This window comes from Oncorhynchus gorbuscha, linkage group LG11 (assembly GCF_021184085.1).
Source record: "Oncorhynchus gorbuscha isolate QuinsamMale2020 ecotype Even-year linkage group LG11, OgorEven_v1.0, whole genome shotgun sequence".
Classification (NCBI taxonomy): Eukaryota; Metazoa; Chordata; class Actinopteri; order Salmoniformes; family Salmonidae; genus Oncorhynchus; species Oncorhynchus gorbuscha.
This window is the reverse complement of record NC_060183.1, coordinates 13,894,954-13,914,419: the sequence shown is the minus strand read 5'-3', so window position 1 is coordinate 13,914,419 and position 19,466 is coordinate 13,894,954. Positions and strand designations below refer to the sequence as shown.

The 19,466-nt window shown below is 42.5% G+C and overlaps 1 protein-coding gene across 3 annotated transcripts; it reads left to right on the top strand.

Annotated features, from left to right (window-relative positions):
- Positions 1-936: 936 nt before the first annotated feature.
- On the top strand, positions 937-17,084 carry LOC124048121 (regulator of G-protein signaling 9-like). 3 transcript variants are annotated; one of them, XM_046368565.1, is made up of 19 exons: positions 937-1,190; positions 2,742-2,838; positions 3,843-3,893; positions 3,985-4,091; positions 4,178-4,229; positions 5,281-5,339; positions 5,540-5,616; positions 5,815-5,896; positions 7,850-7,912; positions 9,191-9,220; positions 9,527-9,588; positions 9,777-9,890; positions 10,019-10,134; positions 10,394-10,481; positions 10,640-10,778; positions 10,935-11,017; positions 11,150-11,273; positions 15,491-15,897; positions 15,984-17,084. In XM_046368565.1, exons 1-19 carry the CDS (start codon positions 1,125-1,127, stop codon positions 16,150-16,152), a joined length of 1,986 nt encoding a protein of 661 aa, XP_046224521.1. In that variant the 5' UTR covers positions 937-1,124; the 3' UTR covers positions 16,153-17,084. The 3 variants fall into 3 exon arrangements, with proteins under 3 accessions (XP_046224521.1, XP_046224523.1, XP_046224522.1); XM_046368566.1 differs by having other exon boundaries at positions 1,142-1,263; XM_046368567.1 differs by lacking the exons at positions 15,491-15,897; positions 15,984-17,084 and having other exon boundaries at positions 949-1,190; positions 11,150-12,376.
- Positions 17,085-19,466: the final 2,382 nt, after the last annotated feature.

The window sequence follows — 19,466 nt, the reverse complement described above, 5'->3', positions numbered from 1 at the left end:
CAAACCCCTGAGGTGCCTTATTGCTTAAATATACTACAGGAGATTGGTGACACCTTAATTGGGAGGATGGGCTCGTGGTAATGGCTGCAGCGGAATACGTAGAATAGTATCAAACACATGGTTTGATGCCATTCCATTCATTCCATTCCAGCCATTATTATGAGCCGTCCAGCCCTCAGCAGCCTCCACTGTAGTATACAGTAAACAAATGTTGTATATAATGCCTTTCTTGCTATGCTAAATGAATACCTTATATCATCACTCAACCATGTGATTTTGTATTTTCAATAAAACATGCAGTTTTGCCCTGATAAAACGTTTTTAAATCCTTCAATTAAACCAAATGTTTCACCAAAGTTGACCAAATGAAAGAAAATAGCTGTGCCTAAAATTATAGCATTGAAATAGCTTATTATTCACATCACATTAAATGCTTAATTTAACATTTAACAGAACAATTCAACACTGCCAAATTACAATCATATTTTAATCGTGAAGCATGTAGACTAAGATTTATAACTCAATGTCATCACCTGGCGGTCACTGTTGCGTAAACGCAGAGCGTGACCGGTAACTGTTATAACGCAGTATTTGGGTCATCACTAGCTTTTATAGCCACAAAGTCCTAAACCTCGCACATTTCTACAATTTATCTTATTAAAATTGCATTTTAAACATAACCTTGACCACACTGTTAACAAATTACAACAAATTCCGCCATTGTGGCCAATTTTGACTTTGTGGCTGTGGAATCTGACTTTGTGGCTGTGGAATCTGACTTCGTGGCTGTGGAATCTGACTTCGTGGCTGTGGAATCTGACTTCGTGGCTGTGGAATCTGACTTCGTGGCTGTGGAATCTGACTTTGTAGCTATAGAAGCTAGTGGAAAACCAGGCAGTGACAGGCAGGTAAAATCACTGGCGGTAATATAGAACAGTGCCCTGATTGGCTGATACGCAATCCCTCTCCATCCCTATGAATGCTTGCTGCTGGTCATTGTATTGATAAACTGCTTGCTTATTCACTCGCATCCAGCATCTTCGCTTTGGCTGGAGAAATATTAGGCTAAATTAATTCAGTATTGGCGTTATCATAGTGAATAAGAGAGGAGGAAAGCAAACAACATGACCATCAGAAATGTACGGGATCACGGACAGAGGTTCCGACCGAGGATGGCGTGTCTCAAAAAGGTAGGTTAGCTTTATCAGAAATGTACGGGATCACGGACAGAGGTTCCGACCGAGGATGGCGTGTCTCAAAAAGGTAGGTTAGCTTTATCAGAAATGATGATACGGTTATGCTACACACAGCAGACATCTAGGCTATCTTGCTATATTTAGTTCTTAAAATAAAATCGTCTGTTCGTACTTCATACACTGGGCAAAGACTGGTTGAATCAACGTTGAAAACTAATTGGATTCGCAAAAAAGTATTACACGTAGTGGAATTGCGCATTATTTTCATCCAACTTTTAACCTAAATCCAATGGCATGGGGACGTTTTTTGTTGATTTCACGTTCAATTTACGTCAGTCGACAATTTCACTAAATGTAATTTGATATATGATAATATGATATATATATATATATGTATATATATATGATAATAATACATCTACATGTGTTTTCCTAACATGCCATTTTCTCTTACAATGGCCAATTTGAAAACTCAGTTATCAGAAAACATAATTAACAGGAAAGTCTGGGAATTATGACAGTCAAGTTTAGTTGTTTCGCAGGTGCTAAGAAGACTGCAAGATCTCGAAAGCTACGCAGTCAAACGAGAGCACCTATTCTCAATGTGTTAAAACAAATTACTTTGGTGAACAGTCTTTCACTTACTGGTATCTTTATTTTGACTTTGATTGACACGCTGTTCTCTTTAGCATTGTATTGCTTGATGCGGTCAGTGAGCGTGGTCAGCATTAGTCTGATTAGTATTAACAGCACCACCATCAACCAGCTAATCCAGACAGTAGCAGTATGGAGAGGACATATCCTAGTGCTTTTCCAGCTGGGATTGTGCTTGTTGTACCTGCTTTTGTTACCAACAGGGTACTAAAACGGGGTTCTCTGTGTAACTCAAGACAATGATGTTTAGCCTATTTACAAGCTCTGTTTGGCCCTGAGACAGTTGGTGTCCAGAGGGTGCTGAGAGTCCGCTGTGGTTGGCTGAACCTAACTGGATGGTGTTACTGTCACATGACATCAAAGCCTCAGACAGACACTGGTCTGTCAGAAAGCCCCTTCATATCAGTCAGAGACAGGCCAGAGCAGGCTGGTTTAAAACAGACTGGGATATAGCTCTACATTGAAAGACTGACTGAGACACACTGGTAGCCGGGGTCAAAACAGGCAGGCAGGCAGACAGACAGAACCCTACTTGCTGAAACACACTGGTTTTCCAAACATTAAGAGGAACAGAGTCCTTCCTCCACATAGCGTGTATATGCTTGTTTGTGTTCCCTGTCTCCGTCCTCACAGTCCTCCCAATAACCTGTCTCATAACTACAAAGCACAGACGTCCTATTATTTAATAGTAATAGTACTACTTAAAAGTAATACAATTATGTAATTATATGGCTCTGACCTGTCTCGGCATAGTAACCTGTTGACCGTCTGTCTTACTGTCATGGTAACTTATTATTTTGACAACCCGTTGTCTCTGTGACCTGCCTCTGTAGTGGTGTATGCCGTTAGTGATCTGTTGTCTTTACAACCTGTGTTCCTGTTGTCTTCCAGGTGGAGGCGGTGATGCTGGAGATGCAGGATCCAAAGACTGGAGTCAAGTCACAACCCCAGAAACTGGTTATCACTACTATACCGCACGCAATCACAGGTAAACACACACACACACACACACACACACACACACACACACACACACACACACACACACACACACACACACACACACACACACACACACACACACACACACACACACACACACACACACACACACACACACACACACACACACACACACACAGAAAACACACTCAGTGGATTGATAGTGGTTGCCATAGGTTAGGTAACTCCTATTTTTTTCCATGTCTTGAGCTCAATATTCTATCTCCATGACAACCTCTTACTGAAAGGGAGAGAGTGGAAACAGAGGGAGGGAGAGAGTGTAGGAGGGAGAGAATGAAGGCAAAAGAGATGATGGAGGGAGAGAGAGAAGCATGGAGAGAGAGATGATGGAGGGAGAGACAATGAGAGAGTGAAAGAGAGAGAGATGATGAAGGAGAGAGAATAGTGTGAAGGAGGGCGAGAGAAGAAAGAAGAGAGAGAGAGAGAGATTGATGAAGAACCTATACTCTTGAGTTTTAATGACGCCACTTAAGCCTGGTCCATTTCTGTTATTCTATTATTGGTAAATAGAATAGAACACCCAAAATTCCTTAGGGAAATTTGGTTTGCAAAATAGAAGCCCCCCTCCCGTCTCATCCTCCCCTCTCAGTATATTGAATGTCTCAGCAGTAGTTTCTCTCAGCGGGAGGCCTCTGGCATTTACAGACTCCACATGTAATGTCCTGTGGGCAGAGTCTCTCTTTCTACTCTCCCTTTTTTCTCTCTCTCTCTCTCTCTCTCTCTCTCTCTCTCTCTCTCTCTCTCTCTCTCTCTCTCTCTCTCTCTCTCTCTCTCTATTTCTGTGTCTATCTCTCTGTCGCTCTAATATCCTCCTCTCCCTTTCTCTCTCTCTCGCTCTCGCTCTCTCTCCTCTACTTTCCGCACCCTCTTTATATTACAGAGTACCATCAATGAAAGTGTCCATCTGATGTCATACATGTGATGTCATATCTCTATAGTAGTTGTGATGTTTGTTGCAACCTTTTCCAGGTGAGGATGTCGTGACATGGCTAGCCAACCGTTACAGTATAGAGGCAGAAGGTAAGAGAGCTTTCTTCTCAGACATGCACGGAACATTTTTGAATTACGGTTCTCTCTCATATACTTCCTCTCCACCCCTCTGTCTGTGTAGAAGCGTGGGCTCTGGGCACCATGTTGGTGGCGTTTGGGTACATCTATCCCCTCCAGGATCATAAACGACTAGTCATCAAACCAGACACAGCCCTCTACCGCTTTCAGGTAGCCACGACAACACCTTATAAACCTTAACCAACCCCATATGTCTAACTCTATGCCAAACCTCTGTGATTTTTGTCTTCTCTTAGACACCATACTTTTGGCCGGCCCAGCAGTGGCCTGTAGAGGACACAGACTATGGTGAGATACACACAACGTGACAAACATAGTTAAAGATGCACTTTGCAGAAACCTCGCCGCAATTTCCTGGTTGACAAAATTCTAATACTTTGCCTAATTTCAGTTTATGTGACAAAACCAGGAAGTATAGTGTAGAGAATCATTTTGTACCATCTAAACCGCGGTGAAATATATTTCCCATAACAAAAAATATTGTATTTTCAGCTGTTTGAAGCTGGTGTACAAAACTCAAAATAAAATATGCAAAAAACTAAATTTGAAGCATAGAAGTAGCACACATAGAACAGATCTACCGCTTCTTATACTTTTTTTCAATGAGAATTACAGATCTATAACTAACATTTCTATGTGAATTTGGTCGGATCGCCCAAAAAGTGACATATTGCAGCTTTAAAGCTTTCTTTATTGTTAGGTCACTTACATTGTGGACATATTTGTGTGTTGCACCTCCATCACCGGTCGCGTCATTACTATTTTTAATCCATTTCTACAGATGGAGCAGCCATATTGATGCTCAAAAGTAGAACGGGAGCTAATGACTCTAAACCAGGGCTAATGACTGTTTAGTCCAAATTACACTATAGGGGCTTGGGAATACGATGACGTTGGTAATGTAGGCACATATTTAGTAGGAAACAATCATCATGTTGTCGAATTTACTTTAGACAGATGGCAATATTGTCATTAGCTAGCAAAGTTAATAAAAAATGGCTAGCATTGCTAACGTTAGCTAGCTAAAATCTGGAAGTCTCCCCTCAATCTTAGCTAGCTAGCTAACGTTATACTGCAACTTAAGTCAATCTGGCGACATCGAAATGATGACAAAAGGTTTTCCTACGAATTATTTGCCTTCTTTAGAAATGCCATAGTGTATTCAAGCCAAAGTACTGCACTTTGGAATAAATCTTTATCAGCGCTCAATGACCATGCATCGAGTAGAATGCTCAGTCCTAAAAGGAACGTTCAAAACAATATTGTGGCGCAACGTGCAACACATGAATAAGTTTAAGTTACAAAAAAAACTACTAATAAAATCATGTTTATTTTTCAGCAATCTACCTGGCCAAGAGAAACATCCGCAAGAAAGGAGTTTTGGAGATGCATGAACAGGTGAGACACACACACACACACACACACACACACACACACACACACACACACACACACACACACACACACACACACACACACACACACACACACACACACACACACACACACACACACACACACACACACACACACACACACACACACACACAGGCCTACATCTGTCTAAGTGGTAACACACATCTGTGTTTTCTCTTCAGGAGCAGTATAACGGCCTTCACAAGTGGATGAACCATAAATGGGACTTCATTGTGATGCAGGCTAAAGAACAGTACAGGTTAGTCTTGCAGAAACAGACTACACTAACATCCATTCATCCACAGACTGTTTACATGGGAACATAGATTGTTTATCAGGCCTCTAACTCACAGATGTGTGTGTGTGTGTGTGTGAGTGTGTGTGTGTGTGTGTGTGTGTGTGTGTGTGTGTGTGTGTGTGTGTGTGTGTGTGTGTGTGTGTGTGTGTGTGTGTGTAGGGCGGGGAAGGAGAGGAAGAAGCCTGATCGTGCGGTATTTGACTGCCAGGAGAGAGCCTACTGGGTTGTACACAGACCTCCGGTGAGACACACACACACACACACACACACACACACACACACACACACACACACACACACACACACACACACACACACACACACACACACACACACACACACACACACACACACACTCCAAGGCATTCCTAGTCGATCACCAAACATTTCTGTAAAAAACCCAACGATAAAGCCTTGCATTTATTTTGATTGGCAATAGGTGTGCTTGATTCAGCAGCCCACTTGATTCAGCAGCGCTAGTACTATTGGCGATAGGTGCATTTGATTCAGCAGCCCTAACGCATGTGTCTGAAGGTAGAACTCTGCCTACCTGCAGGCCCCGAGAATAAATCAAGTGCACTTATAGACCTGTCGCTGACCAGTGAGATAGCTCAGATCACCGTGTCTGCACAGTTTCCTCGCCTCATAGACTGTAAAAATAAACTTTGAATGCACAGCAAAGTTGATCATAAAAACAGCAGCTTTTTGCCGTATTCATTCAGTCTCTCTCTAATCATGCTTTTAAAAGTTTTGAAATCTCACATTAAGTTATTATTGAGCACTGTCAACACTTTGTTAAACACTTTTAAGCCATAAAATGTGCGTTCTCCCTACTTCCACTCACGCTACAACCAGCACTGTGATGAATGAGTGTAGCAAAGTGTTCCGATAACCTTGCATTGTCATTATTAGCGGCTTGTGTCTTTTCTTTTTATATCGAGGGAAGATTGACCTTTCTCTGGTCATAGGAGTAACAACACGAATTGGTGCAGAAATAATGCAGTGCGACTTAAGTTTCACTGTCAGCTGGAAGACTGTGTCCCACCCCCCGTTCTCAGCGGCGGGAGGGAGAGAGGTGGGACGGGGAGTCGGGTGAGAGGCAGCCTCACCACTGCTCCCTCCCCTCAGACAGACCATCAGATGCAGCTAATTATTATGCTCAGTCAGCTTTGCCTCACAAGTAATGCAACAAATGATCTATTGGTTGAATGCATTCAGTTGTGCAAATGACTAGGTATCCACTTTCTCCTTTCATATACCTAAAAGTTTGAAATATAATTTCAAAACGGTCTGAGTAGAACAATGGAAGGGCAATTGAAGCATAGCCAATATGCAGTATTAATGTATTGGTCCTCTAGCTTACTGTACAAACCTCATCGCTACAGAACTGTTTTTAATTGGTTAATTATGCATAGGCTTACGTTTTTTAAGTCGTGTTAAAAAAAATGGTGTCACTGTACCTATATCATACTCTGATGCCTATGAGAGACCCAGTAAACTGTTGTATGGGAGCTTTCTCCTGCAGTCAAATCACCTAGTGTCTTCATGGGTGGAATGTTAATAGTTTTCATAATTTCATAGTTAATTAACATTATTTAAAAATAAAAAATCCAGTGTTTCTATGTTTCTAACGGTTTTGTTATGTTTCAGTCTTCTGTTATGTGTATATATAGTGTAGTATTGGGATGCAAACTCAAAATGTAATATATTTCAACTCTATCTGACATGGCACAGGTGTCTTCTTTCTTTAAACCCATAACTATGTGTGTGAGGTGTATACTTTTGTCTCAAAGTAGATTTGTTTAAGACTACCAAGAAACACTCTGTGTGGCCCTGATTTAGCCCACTGCAGTAAATGGTTAATCCTGTCTTCAAACTGAATTTATCAGACAGTAAATATGATCAGACACTATTCTGCTGACAGGTGAATATATCTTTGGGTGAGATGATGTGTGTCTCTGCAGGTAGGAGTTTTGGCCTTTACCTCTGTCTAGACAGACAGGCTGCTAATGAGGAATCATGGGTAGAGAATGATGCATGCTGGATATTCTCATTAGGGGCAGAGGGGTAGGGGGCCTAGCTAATTTCTCAGTCTTATACCAATCATCAGAACAACACACCATGCTCTCAAATCATATTATCATACCGTGCACACTTTCTTTGTCTGTCTGTCTGTCTGGCTGTCTGTCTGTAGCCAGGGACCGTCAGTGCAATGGACTACGGACTAGAACGCATGGTAGACCCCAACGCAGAGGAGGTAACAGGTCAGTCGTGTGTGTGTGTGTGTAGATTAGCCTGCTTATGCTGAGGATGTATTGTAACTACAGGTTTGTCATTGTGACCTAGCACGGCTCTATTCAAGCTGCTTATATTTGATAAGAGGATTTCAACTGTGGTAATCTGACATTAGATACAGGTACACACCCTTCTACTTGCCCCCCACATTACATCTGGACTCTCTGTCAAGCAATCACACCACACCTGTAGACTCTGTTAGCCAAATCCAATCTCATACTTCAACTGAAGATATTGCATATTGCACCCTTCATTTGATTTCTATTTGATTGAATTGACAGGATATCCCCCTTCTCTTTTCTCTCTGCAGGTTCTCTTCTCTTTTACGGTTTCAACTTTGAAGAGTACTTCCGTCTCCACACACACACACACACACACACACATACACACACACACACACACACACACACACACACACACACACACACACACACACACACACACACACACACACACACACACACACACACACACACACACACACACACACACACACACACACACACACACACACACACACACACACACAAACCATTAAGTGTAGTGATAAATACTACATTATTACTTTATGTCTAACGGAACAAAGTTGACCATAGCTGGCCATTCTGCTACAGTAAAGGTGCATCAAAGCTGGGACCGAAAAACAGCTTCTATCTCAAGGCCATCAGACTGTTAAACAGCCACCACTAACATTGAGTGGCTGCTGCCAACACACTGACTCAACTCCAGCCACTTTAATAATGGGAATTGATGGGAATTGATGTCAAATATATCACTAGTCACTTTAAACAATGCTACTTAATATAATGTTTACATACCCTACATTATTAATCTCATATGTATACGTATATACTGTACTCTATATCATCTACTGCATCTTTATGTAATACATGTATCACTAGCCACTTTAAACTATGCCACTTTGTTTACATACTCATCTCATATGTATATACTGTACTCAATACCATCTACTGTATCTTGCCTATGCCGCACTGTACCATCACTCATTCATATATCTTTATGTACATATTCTTTATCCCTTTACACTTGTGTGTATAAGGTAGTAGATTTGGAATTGTTAGTTAGATTACTCGTTGGTTATTACTGCATTGTCGGAACTACAAGCACAAGCATTTCGCTACACTCGCATTAACATCTGCTAACCATGTGTATGTGACAAATAGATTTGATTTGATTTTGATTTGCTTTGCTATAACCAAATCATTGTTTTATTTTCCAGAAAGAAACTTCAGACTTCTTCAGAAGAATTGTTAGTAACCACATTTTATATCCTAACATATTTAGCCCATTTACATATGACCAGTTCCTCCTTCATTTACATTTACATTTAAGTCATTTAGCAGACGCTCTTATCCAGAGCGACTTACAAATTACACCTGTTGTATTCAGCGCTGTTACGAATCCCTTTTGGCCCGACAGTCTAGGGGGGATGGTAATGAGACCCGTAACATAACTCATGCAAATTATTATTGTGACAAAGTAAAAGTGTGCACGAAATAACCACGACAACAGAAATCTGTGTTGATGACCACTTCCTTTTTCCTGTTTCCTGTAGATGATTTTTACCCAGCAGTCCATCATGAGGCCGAGGGTCAAGTCGTCTGTCTCTATCGGAGCGTACGTCTAGTTTACATTTCATCACGTTTGACACACACCCACGGTTAAAAGCTGAACTCACATACCAGGCACTGTGTCGTAACAAATGGTGAAAACATTTGTATGACAAGGTGCTAAAAAGCATCATTCTCCATTCTCTCCAACATGGTTGTAGTTGTTTGTGTGTGCGTGTTCTCTCTCTTCTCCAGTCTGGTGAAATACTCTATCACCTGTAATAAGCACGACCCTTTCCTAGCCCCCTGTCTCCCTAGCAACCCCTGGGTCACCGATGATGTCACCTACTGGTTGCTCAACATGGCCAAGTGAGTCTGATCCCCAACTGTTCAACTTACTATTTCTGTCCTACCTGTTGTTATAGAATGTATCAGTTTCACTTATACAGTATCAATACGTGGACATTCATGTGTATGTGTGTGTGTATGTCTGTCAGTGTGGATGTTCCTACTAAGATGCGTGTGGAGAGGTGGACGTTCAGTTTCGGGGAGCTGCTCTCTGACCCTCGAGGCAGAGATGACTTCAGACTCTTCCTCAAGAAGGAGTTCAGCGGTATGTCGATACAACGTTATGACCACATTGGGAAAACATTACAACAATGGTATTATATGTTGGTCCAGGTCTCTCTTTTAAAAAATAGATTTTCATCTCAACGAGACTAACCCGATTAAATAAATATTATATAAACACCTAATAGTGAATTCTACCAGTCCCTTTGACACCCAGCCATCTGGCTCTTCTGAAGGTGCATCTACTTGTTCTATTAGGGGTTGTTCTATCAAGTTTGATTGGTTGACTGATTGATTGACAGGTGAGAACCTGGCATTCTGGGAGGCATGTGAGGATCTGAAGTGGGGAACGGCTGCTACCATGAACGAGAAGGCCCAGCAGGTCTACAAGTAAGACATACATACACAGTCTCACTCACTCACTCACTCACTCACTCACTCACTCACTCACTCACTCACTCACTCACTCACTCACTCACTCACTCACTCACTCACTCACTCACTCACTCACTCACTCACACACTCTCACTCACCATGTCTCTGGGCAGGACTTTCTTGGCGCGTGGCGCCCCCCGGTGGATCAACATTGACGGGAAGACCATGGAGGTGACAGTTAAAGGGTTGAAACACCCTCACAGATACGTATTGGATGCAGCTCAGACACACATCTTCATGCTGATGAAGAAGGTCAGTTTCACCGCATTAATACTACTGGCCCTCTGCCTGCTGTAACTGGAGAAATCAAACACAAAATGGCCGCCATGATGTAACATTCCTGACTAACTTATTTTGGAGTAAAACTGTCACTACACATACAGGAGGTATCTAAGTGTGTTTTTGTAGGACTCTTATGGGCGGTACCTGAAGTCTCCAGTGTTTAAGGACACTCAGAAGAGGGCCATCGGTCCTGATCAACACAGGTTCAGGTCAGTGCCGTGTGTCAGTACAGTTGACATATTGTCTGGACTGTCGTGCCCATCTCCCTCAATGCAGAGATGGAAAGACTTTGTAATTATAAGGACAGTAATAACTCTTTCTCCGCCACCTCCCTTCTCCAGTGTGTCCCAGTTGGAGGCCAATGCGAGGAAGCGTCGTCCCAGCATCAGTCCCATCATCGTCCGCCAGCAGGAGAAGGAGGAGAGAGCCAGGATGGCCACCAGTGGCCCTGTGGACATCACACAGGTCATGAGTAAACTCAGCAACAAGGGCAAGGAGGTGCCCCCACCCAAAAAATAGACCACAGATATACTCACATGCATTGACATAAATACACACACTTCTAGAAGCACAACTACACACACATAGGCTACACACCCAATGAAAATGAATCAATGTTGTTGATATCTTTAAAAAATAGTTTGGAGGACAGCAGCGCTGACGATTTGTGAAGATTTAAAATTAAAATGTGCAATTTTGAATTTCTATGAACTGTATACTAGAAGAACAGTAGTCTGACTGTCCACAGACCGTTACATGTAAAGTTAGTAAGTGTTTTCTGTTCACATTATTGTAGAAAATCATAGGAAATGTCACAGGTGATAGTGTTTTAGTCTTGATGGTATGTTCACCTGCGTCTCACCCGGTACCTGCGTCTCTCACCTCTCTTTCAATGTCATTCAGCTTCATGTTCCACCTATAGGGACATATCTGCGTTTTGTTCCACCAAAAGAGTGCCTCTTATGTCCCTCAGACATTGTGTGTACATAAACCCCGGTAAACAATGCCAATAGCAGTGCTTTCTCATTCAAATAAATGGTGTTTTAACTGAAAATTCCCATTTTGGCATGTCACAAGTCATGTTTGTCCAACTTCTAGGAAGATTTTAACCCCAAGATCTTCCCAAAGTTTTCACCATCAGTCCTAGTTCTTTTGTTGCTTAGGGAAAGATCTTATTTAATGTGATTCATTTCATTACATTTAAAGGGCTTATTTCCAAAATGCTATACCCACCAATTTTTCACAATTTGCGTTTTTGTTTAATCAGAAATGGTTGCTTATGGAAGCCCTCCTGTGTGTACAATATTACTGTTCTAAGTTGTTTAATTAATATATATTTTTTTAAAGAAGTTTTGCCATACGGTATATATCCATTATTTAGCTGGAATGAAATGTTCGTATTCTGTATTTGACAGTGATAGGTGGTTGTCTCACCTAGATATCTTAAGATAAATTGAGTAACTGTCAATTGCTCTAAATAAGAGCATCTGCTAAATAACTAAAATGTCAAATGTTTTACATACAGATCTCATATTACTACATTGAAGTATTTTTTTTCATTTGACTGCGTAAAACCTAGCAGTACTACTGATTTCTCTGAGAGTGAGGCGGATATATATTATTACTGTGTAAAACCTAGCAGTACTACTGATTTCTCTGAGAGTGAGGCGGATATATATTATTACTGTGTAAAACCTAGCAGTACTACTGATTTCTCTGAGAGTGAGGCGGATATATATATTATTACTGTGTAAAACCTAGCAGTACTACTGATTTCTCTGAGCGTGAGGCGGATATATATTATTACTGTGTAAAACCTAGCAGTACTACTGATTTCTCTGAGCGTGAGGCGGATATATATTATTACTGTGTAAAACCTAGCAGTACTACTGATTTCTCTGAGAGTGAGGCGGATATATATATTATTACTGTGTAAAACCTAGCAGTACTACTGATTTCTCTGAGCGTGAGGCGGATATATATTATTACTGTGTAAAACCTAGCAGTACTACTGATTTCTCTGAGTGTGAGGCGGATATATATTATTACTGTGTAAAACCTAGCAGTACTACTGATTTCTCTGAGAGTGAGGCGGATATATAGCGTTTAACAAAAAACATGATTATTTGTCTCTGAAATGAAACCATCAAGTGACAGATGATACATTTAAAAAAAAAAAGACATGTCTGTCATTGAACAACCCCATGCCATGATTAGATGGTGTGTTTTTCCACTAATCTCATTCATAAGTTCTTCAAATAATAAAAGCTAATTTACCAACATTTCTGTTATGGATATATATATATATATAGCATTTTGGAAATAAACTCTTAATTTGTCCCTCAGGGTTAACCCTGTAACGTGAACTCAACTCTTGTGTTAATATGTTAACACTATTCCCTTTTTGAAGAAACATTGAACATTTAATAGCAGTTGAGATGGCTCTACTTTTTCTGGCCATTTTCTGGTGTTTTGTGGTGGAAAACTGAGAACATCAACCCTGTTACCCATAGATACACTACATGACCAAAAGTATGTGGACACCTCGTTGAACATCTCATTCCAAAGTCATGGCCATTAATATGGAGTTGGTTCCCCCGTTGCTGCTATAACAGCCTCCACTCTTCTGGGAAGGCTTTCCACTAGATGTTGGAACATTGCTGTGGGTTTAAGTCAGGGCTCGGTGCAGGCCAGTCAAGTTCTTCCACGCCGTTCTCGATAAACCATTTCTGTATGGACCTCGGCTCTGTGCACGGGGGCATTGTCATGCTGAAACAGGAAAGGGCCCCAAACTGTTGCCACAAAGTTGGAACCACAGAATTCTCTAGAATGTCATTGTATGCTGTGGTGTTATGATGACAGGGGACGCAGCTCTGTTGCATCCTGCAGTGTGTGTGACGTTTGGTGTGGTTTGCGTTAGGGTGGCGTTCTTTGATGTTTTTAATTAGACCCAAGCCACCCCCTGTACCTGGACTTTGAACTACTCCCCTCTGGGCGCAGGTATAGGGCACCCCTCAGAAGGAAAAACAGAACTAGACAATCATTTGTGCCAGGTGTGATTTGCCTCCTAAATAGCTTGGGCTAATGTTCCTATCAACTCAGTAAGGCCAGCAGACTAGTCTTTATATATATAGTCTTAAATATGTTTTATTGGTATGTAACTGTTATGAAAGTTGTATGGTCAATTTTGTTTTGTATTTAAACGCCACTTTAAACGTGTACATGACACTGCAACAAAATGTCTCCATTGGGACAATGAAGTCAGTAAGTGTTAAGATTTCCCTTCACTGGAACTAAGGGGCCTTAACCATTATTCCTCATCTACCAAACTTTACAGTTGGCACTATGCATTCGGGCAGGAAGCTTTCTTCTGGCATCTGCCAAACCCAGATTAGTCCGTCGGACTGCCAGATGGTGAAGCGTGATTCATCACTCCAGAGAGTGTGTTTTCACTGCTCCAGAGTCCAATTGCGGCAACCTTTACACCACTCCAGCTGGCGTTTGGCATTGTGAATGGTGATCTTAGGCTTGTGTGCGGCTGTTTGACCATGGAAACCCATTTCATGAAGCTCCTGAAGAACAGTTCTTGTGCTGACGTTGCTTCCAGAGGCAGTTTAGAACTCAGTAGTGAGTGTTACAACCGAGAACAGACAATTTTTACGCGCTTCAATACTCGGCGGTCCCATTCTGTGAGCTTGTGTGGCCTACCACTTCGCGGCTGAGCCGTTGTTGCTCCTAGACATTTCCCAGTTCACAATAACAGCACTTACAGTTGACCAGGGCAGCTCTAGCTGGGCTGAAATTTGATGAACTGACTTATTGGAAAGGTGGTATCCTATGACGGTGCCACGTTAAAAGTCACTGAGCTCTTCAGTAAGGCCATTCTACTGACAATCTTTGTCTATGGAGATTGCATGGCATGCTCGATTTTATACACCTCTCGGCAACAGGTGTGGCTGAATTAGCCAAATCCACTAATTTGAAGGGGTGTCCACATACTTTTGTATATATATATTGTAGATAGGCTAGAAAGGTTTAAAAAATATTCTATTTTTTGTGATTGTTCCTCCCGGTTGCACACAGCAAGCGTCCATTCCCCCTGTAACAACGGGAGTTATGGCTGATTTAAGATGAAATCGTCAACCCTGTTACAGTCAACCCTGTTACAGTCAATCCTGTCAATAGTCACTTTTATAGCCATGCTTTTTTAATTTGACCTCTTGAGAAGTAACACGTTTATTGAGAAGTTGGAACGTGTGCTATTAATGATAGAATGTTCAAATTTGGTGGAATAAAATGAAGAAGAAAAGCCAGTCCCCTAAAGGGAGTCTATTTGTGGAATGGCACATATGTTGTATGTCATTACTGTAACCTACATGTCTGCACCATCTATACAATAAAGCATCAATTACCAGCCATATCTGTCTGTCATGTCATCTTCACTGTGTCATCCAGTCACTGTGCCCATCACTGTCCATAATGCCATAACAGAACTCACAGATAACATTCCTGTCACAGGGCCAGACCAATCCATGCTACCCTTCATCGACAGTTTACCAGTGTTCAGCGTTTACTCATCATTTTTACCACTCCATCCCTGTGTGTGATGTATTAGTATGACCTCTCAGTGATCTTTCCCACCCCTGACCCTATATCTGACCTCTGAACTTCAACCCCTACAGCTGTGTCGCTTTACAGCACCCGTCCCCCACCTCGCGGTCTACTCCGGCCCCCCCTCCTCCTCCCCGGCCTCACCCCCTTTCCCCTTCCGTCTCCCCCACACCCCCACCTGCCCTTCACCCATCAGTGTAACCATAGACAGCACCCCCGCCTCAGAACGCAGGTGGGAGGAAGGAAGAGGAGGTGGGCTGGAGGGGGGAGAGGTGGGCCCTGAGTGCTGGGGGACAGCTGTCTCTTCTCGTTCCCGTATGGCTCTCTCATTGGGCCGTCTGTTGAGGCGGGGCTGTACTTCCTCCACGGTATTCGCCAGCCTGTCACCCAAATGTCCTGCCCCCGCCGGGACCAGCAGCCGCGTTCAGCCTATCAGCACGGAGCAGCCCAGCCAAGCCCCGCCCAGACGCATTGCCAAGTGAGTCACAGAGAGTAAGCTCACACACCTTTTATGCATCCTCATCCCTTTATTCCCTCCTCATTCCTCTTTCCTCGTTCCTTCAGTTTTTTCCAGATCAAGGTGGACATCCCTCCAGAGTGTCGCATCTACCCCATCGACTCCGAGGATGAGGAGGAGAGTGGGGGGGCGTCGAGAAGGGGAGGAGGAGGAGGGCAGGTGAAGGAGATCATCTGTCCCTGGGAGAGTGTGACACCTCATGAGGGGGCTGGGTAACAAACACACACACATTCACGCACGAATGCACAACACACACAGAGATGGACACACACGGACACAGCTGAATCCTTACCGTAATCCTTAATTTAACCAAACTGATCGCTCTCTCGCACCTACCAGGTGACGGTCATTCAGTTCATACATCAATGCTCTGGACATTCAGAAGTAGCAGAAGCTAGTCAAAGCTAGCTGAACGTTGCCCACTGACATCAACCCAGCTCTTGATTATATGAGTCTACTGGGAGTTTGCACAACACCTCTCAGCAATGTACGTATTTATATATATATATTCTAGTGAGTTAAACTCTGTTTAGTTTTCTGACGTTAGGTCTACAGTGTGTCTCCACCATGCTGCTGCTCTGTAGAGTTTTGCGTGAGGCTTCTCTGCTGTTTTATGTAGCTTTGTAGTACTCTAGTCCAGAACTCAGACTTGACTCGACCATTGGTGACTCGGACTTGACTCGGACACAGGTCACGATTTTCATGGCTCGTGACTCGACTTGGACTTGACCAGTGGTGACTTTGTTGTCAGACAATCTCTCTCTTTTGCATAATTCAATATAGATTAGATTTAGATTTAGATAACTGTATTGTCTATTTAATAGCCTTACAAATGTGCCACACTGTAATGAAATGAAACTTTAAAATGTTTGAACAGCAACGTTTAACACTATCAAGTGACTTGGACACAAGGTTTACTGACTTGCCTAAATCACTGTTTCATACAGACCCCTGTTGGGTAGCCTTTGTCTTTATCTTTAGGGGTTAAGTGATGTTTTTCCATAGTGTCTTTCCTAATGGACAGTGCAGTGAGTTAACGAACAGAATGTATTTGACCCTCTACCTTTAAAGTGTTTACAGAGACCAGAATGTGACACGTGAACAGTATTGTATGATTTCTTGTGTAAGTGCCTCAATAAATGACTAAACATGACTGTAACAGGGTGAGGAGTAAATTCATCTATGTGTTTAACCAGGGTTGCAACTTTCACTGGGGACGGGAGAGGGGACATGTCCCCCCCACATTCTGAAATAGCATTTTTGCCCCTCCCTAGTTTTATCATTGGAATGTGATACAAAACAAGGCAACGGTGTGCTTTAGGACCATGCGGACCCCTCCGAGCGGTCGGGTTGTCTATTTGGAGTGTTCATCTGCCTGTATACATTTTTAAAAATAATAATAATTATGTCCCCCACACTTCTAAAACTAAAGTTGCACCCCTGTGTGCAACTAGACTGACTGACAATGTATGGCATTATATACTGTATCTGTCTCCTGGGCAGTGGTGAGGATGCACGACCTCCACCAGGTGGAGTTCTCTGCATGTTTCATGGTTGAAGACAAGCTAACATACTACAGCTATAAAGGCTATGGTTTTCCATAGATATATTTTCACTAATAACACTGAACAAAAATATAAACACAACATGTAAAGTGTTGGTCCCATGTTTCATGAGCTGAAATAAAAGATCCCTGAAATGTTCCATACGCACAAAAAGCTTATTTCTCTCATTATCCTTCGCCAAGATAATCCATCCACCTGACAGGTGTGGCATATCAAGAATCTGATTAAACAGCATGATCATTACAATGAAAGACCACTCTAAAAATGTGCAGTTTTGTCACACAACACAATGCCACAGATGCCTCGAGTTCTGAGAGATTGTGCAATTGGCATGCTGACTGGAGGATTGTCCACCAGAGCCGTTGCCAGAGAATTGAATGTTCTTTTCTCTTCCATAAGCTGCCTCAAATGTCATTTTAGAGAATTTGGCAGTGCGTCCAACTGGCCTGACAACCGCAGACCACGTGTATGACGTAGTGTGGGCGAGCGATTTGCTGATGTCAACATTGTGTACAGAGTTCCCCATGGTGGCGGTGGGGTTATGGTATGGGAAGGCATAAGCGACAGACAACGAACACAATTGCATTTTATCGATGGCAATTTGAATACACAGAGATACCGTGACGAGATCCTGAGGCCCATTGTCGTACCATTCATCCGCCTCCATCACCTCATGTTTCAGCATGATAATGCACAGCCCCATGTCGCAAGGATCTGTACACAATTCCCGGAAGCAGATAATGTCCCAGTTCTTCCATGGCCTGCATACTCACCAGGAATGTCACCCATTTGAGCATGTTTGGGATGCCCTGAATTGACGTGTACGACAGCGTGTTCCAGTTCCCGGCAGTATCCAGCAACATCGCACAGCCATTGAAGAGGAGTGAGACAACAGTCCACAGGCCACAATCAACAGCCTGTTGAACTCTATGTGAAGGAGATGTGTCGTGCTGCATGAGGCAAATAGTGGTCACACCAGATACTGACTGGCTTTCTGATTCTTAACTGAACTGTAACTCAGTAAAATCTTTGAAATTCTGGCATGTTGTGCTTCCATTTGTGTGCCTTATATTTAACACAAGTGGCAGCCCATGTGGTGACTATCATGTGAAGAATGGTAAAGATGAACAACCAACCAAATAGCACTCGTGACACATCGTCAGCACCATGGATGGCGTTGATCAGAATCACCAGAAGCCAGGATCAGAAGAAGAAGCAACATGTAAAAACTCAACAGGGAGAAAGATTCCTTGAGAGGATCCAGTCTCACACCTTCCTCTGCAACAAATCTTACTCCACAAAGAGAGTTAGAGCCACCAATCATACAGTCATTCATTCAGCCAAGAGGACTTGTTCAGGCTAGATGAGATGTTTGTATCTTGTCAGAAGATGCATATATTACTGAGCGTACAAAACATTGCATGACATAGACTCCTCTTTCCATGACATTAACTGACCAGATGAATCCAGGTGAAAGCTATCGTCCCTTATTGATGTCACCTGTTAAATCAACTTCAATCAGTGTAGATGAAGGGGAGGGGACAGGTTAAATAAGGATTTTTAAGCCTTGAGACAATTGAGACATGGGCTGTTTGTTTGTGCCATTCAGAGGGTGAAAGGGCAAGACAAAATAGTTAAGTGCCTTTGAAAAGGTATAGTAGTTTGTGCCAGGCACAACAGTTTGAGTCTGTCAGGAACTGCAACGCTGCTGGGATTTTCACGCTCAACCGTTTCCTGTGTGTAACAAGAATGGTCCACCACCCAAGGACACCCAGCCAACTTGACACAACTGTGGGAAGCATTGGAGTCAACATGGACCAGTATCCCTGTGGAATGCTTTCGACACCTCGTAGATTCCATGCCCTGACAAATTTACACCCACTAAGTTTTACATGATGACAGCAGGATTTGCTGGTTTGATCAGGAGTCCCTGAAACATTAAACATCACAAATTACAAATCATAA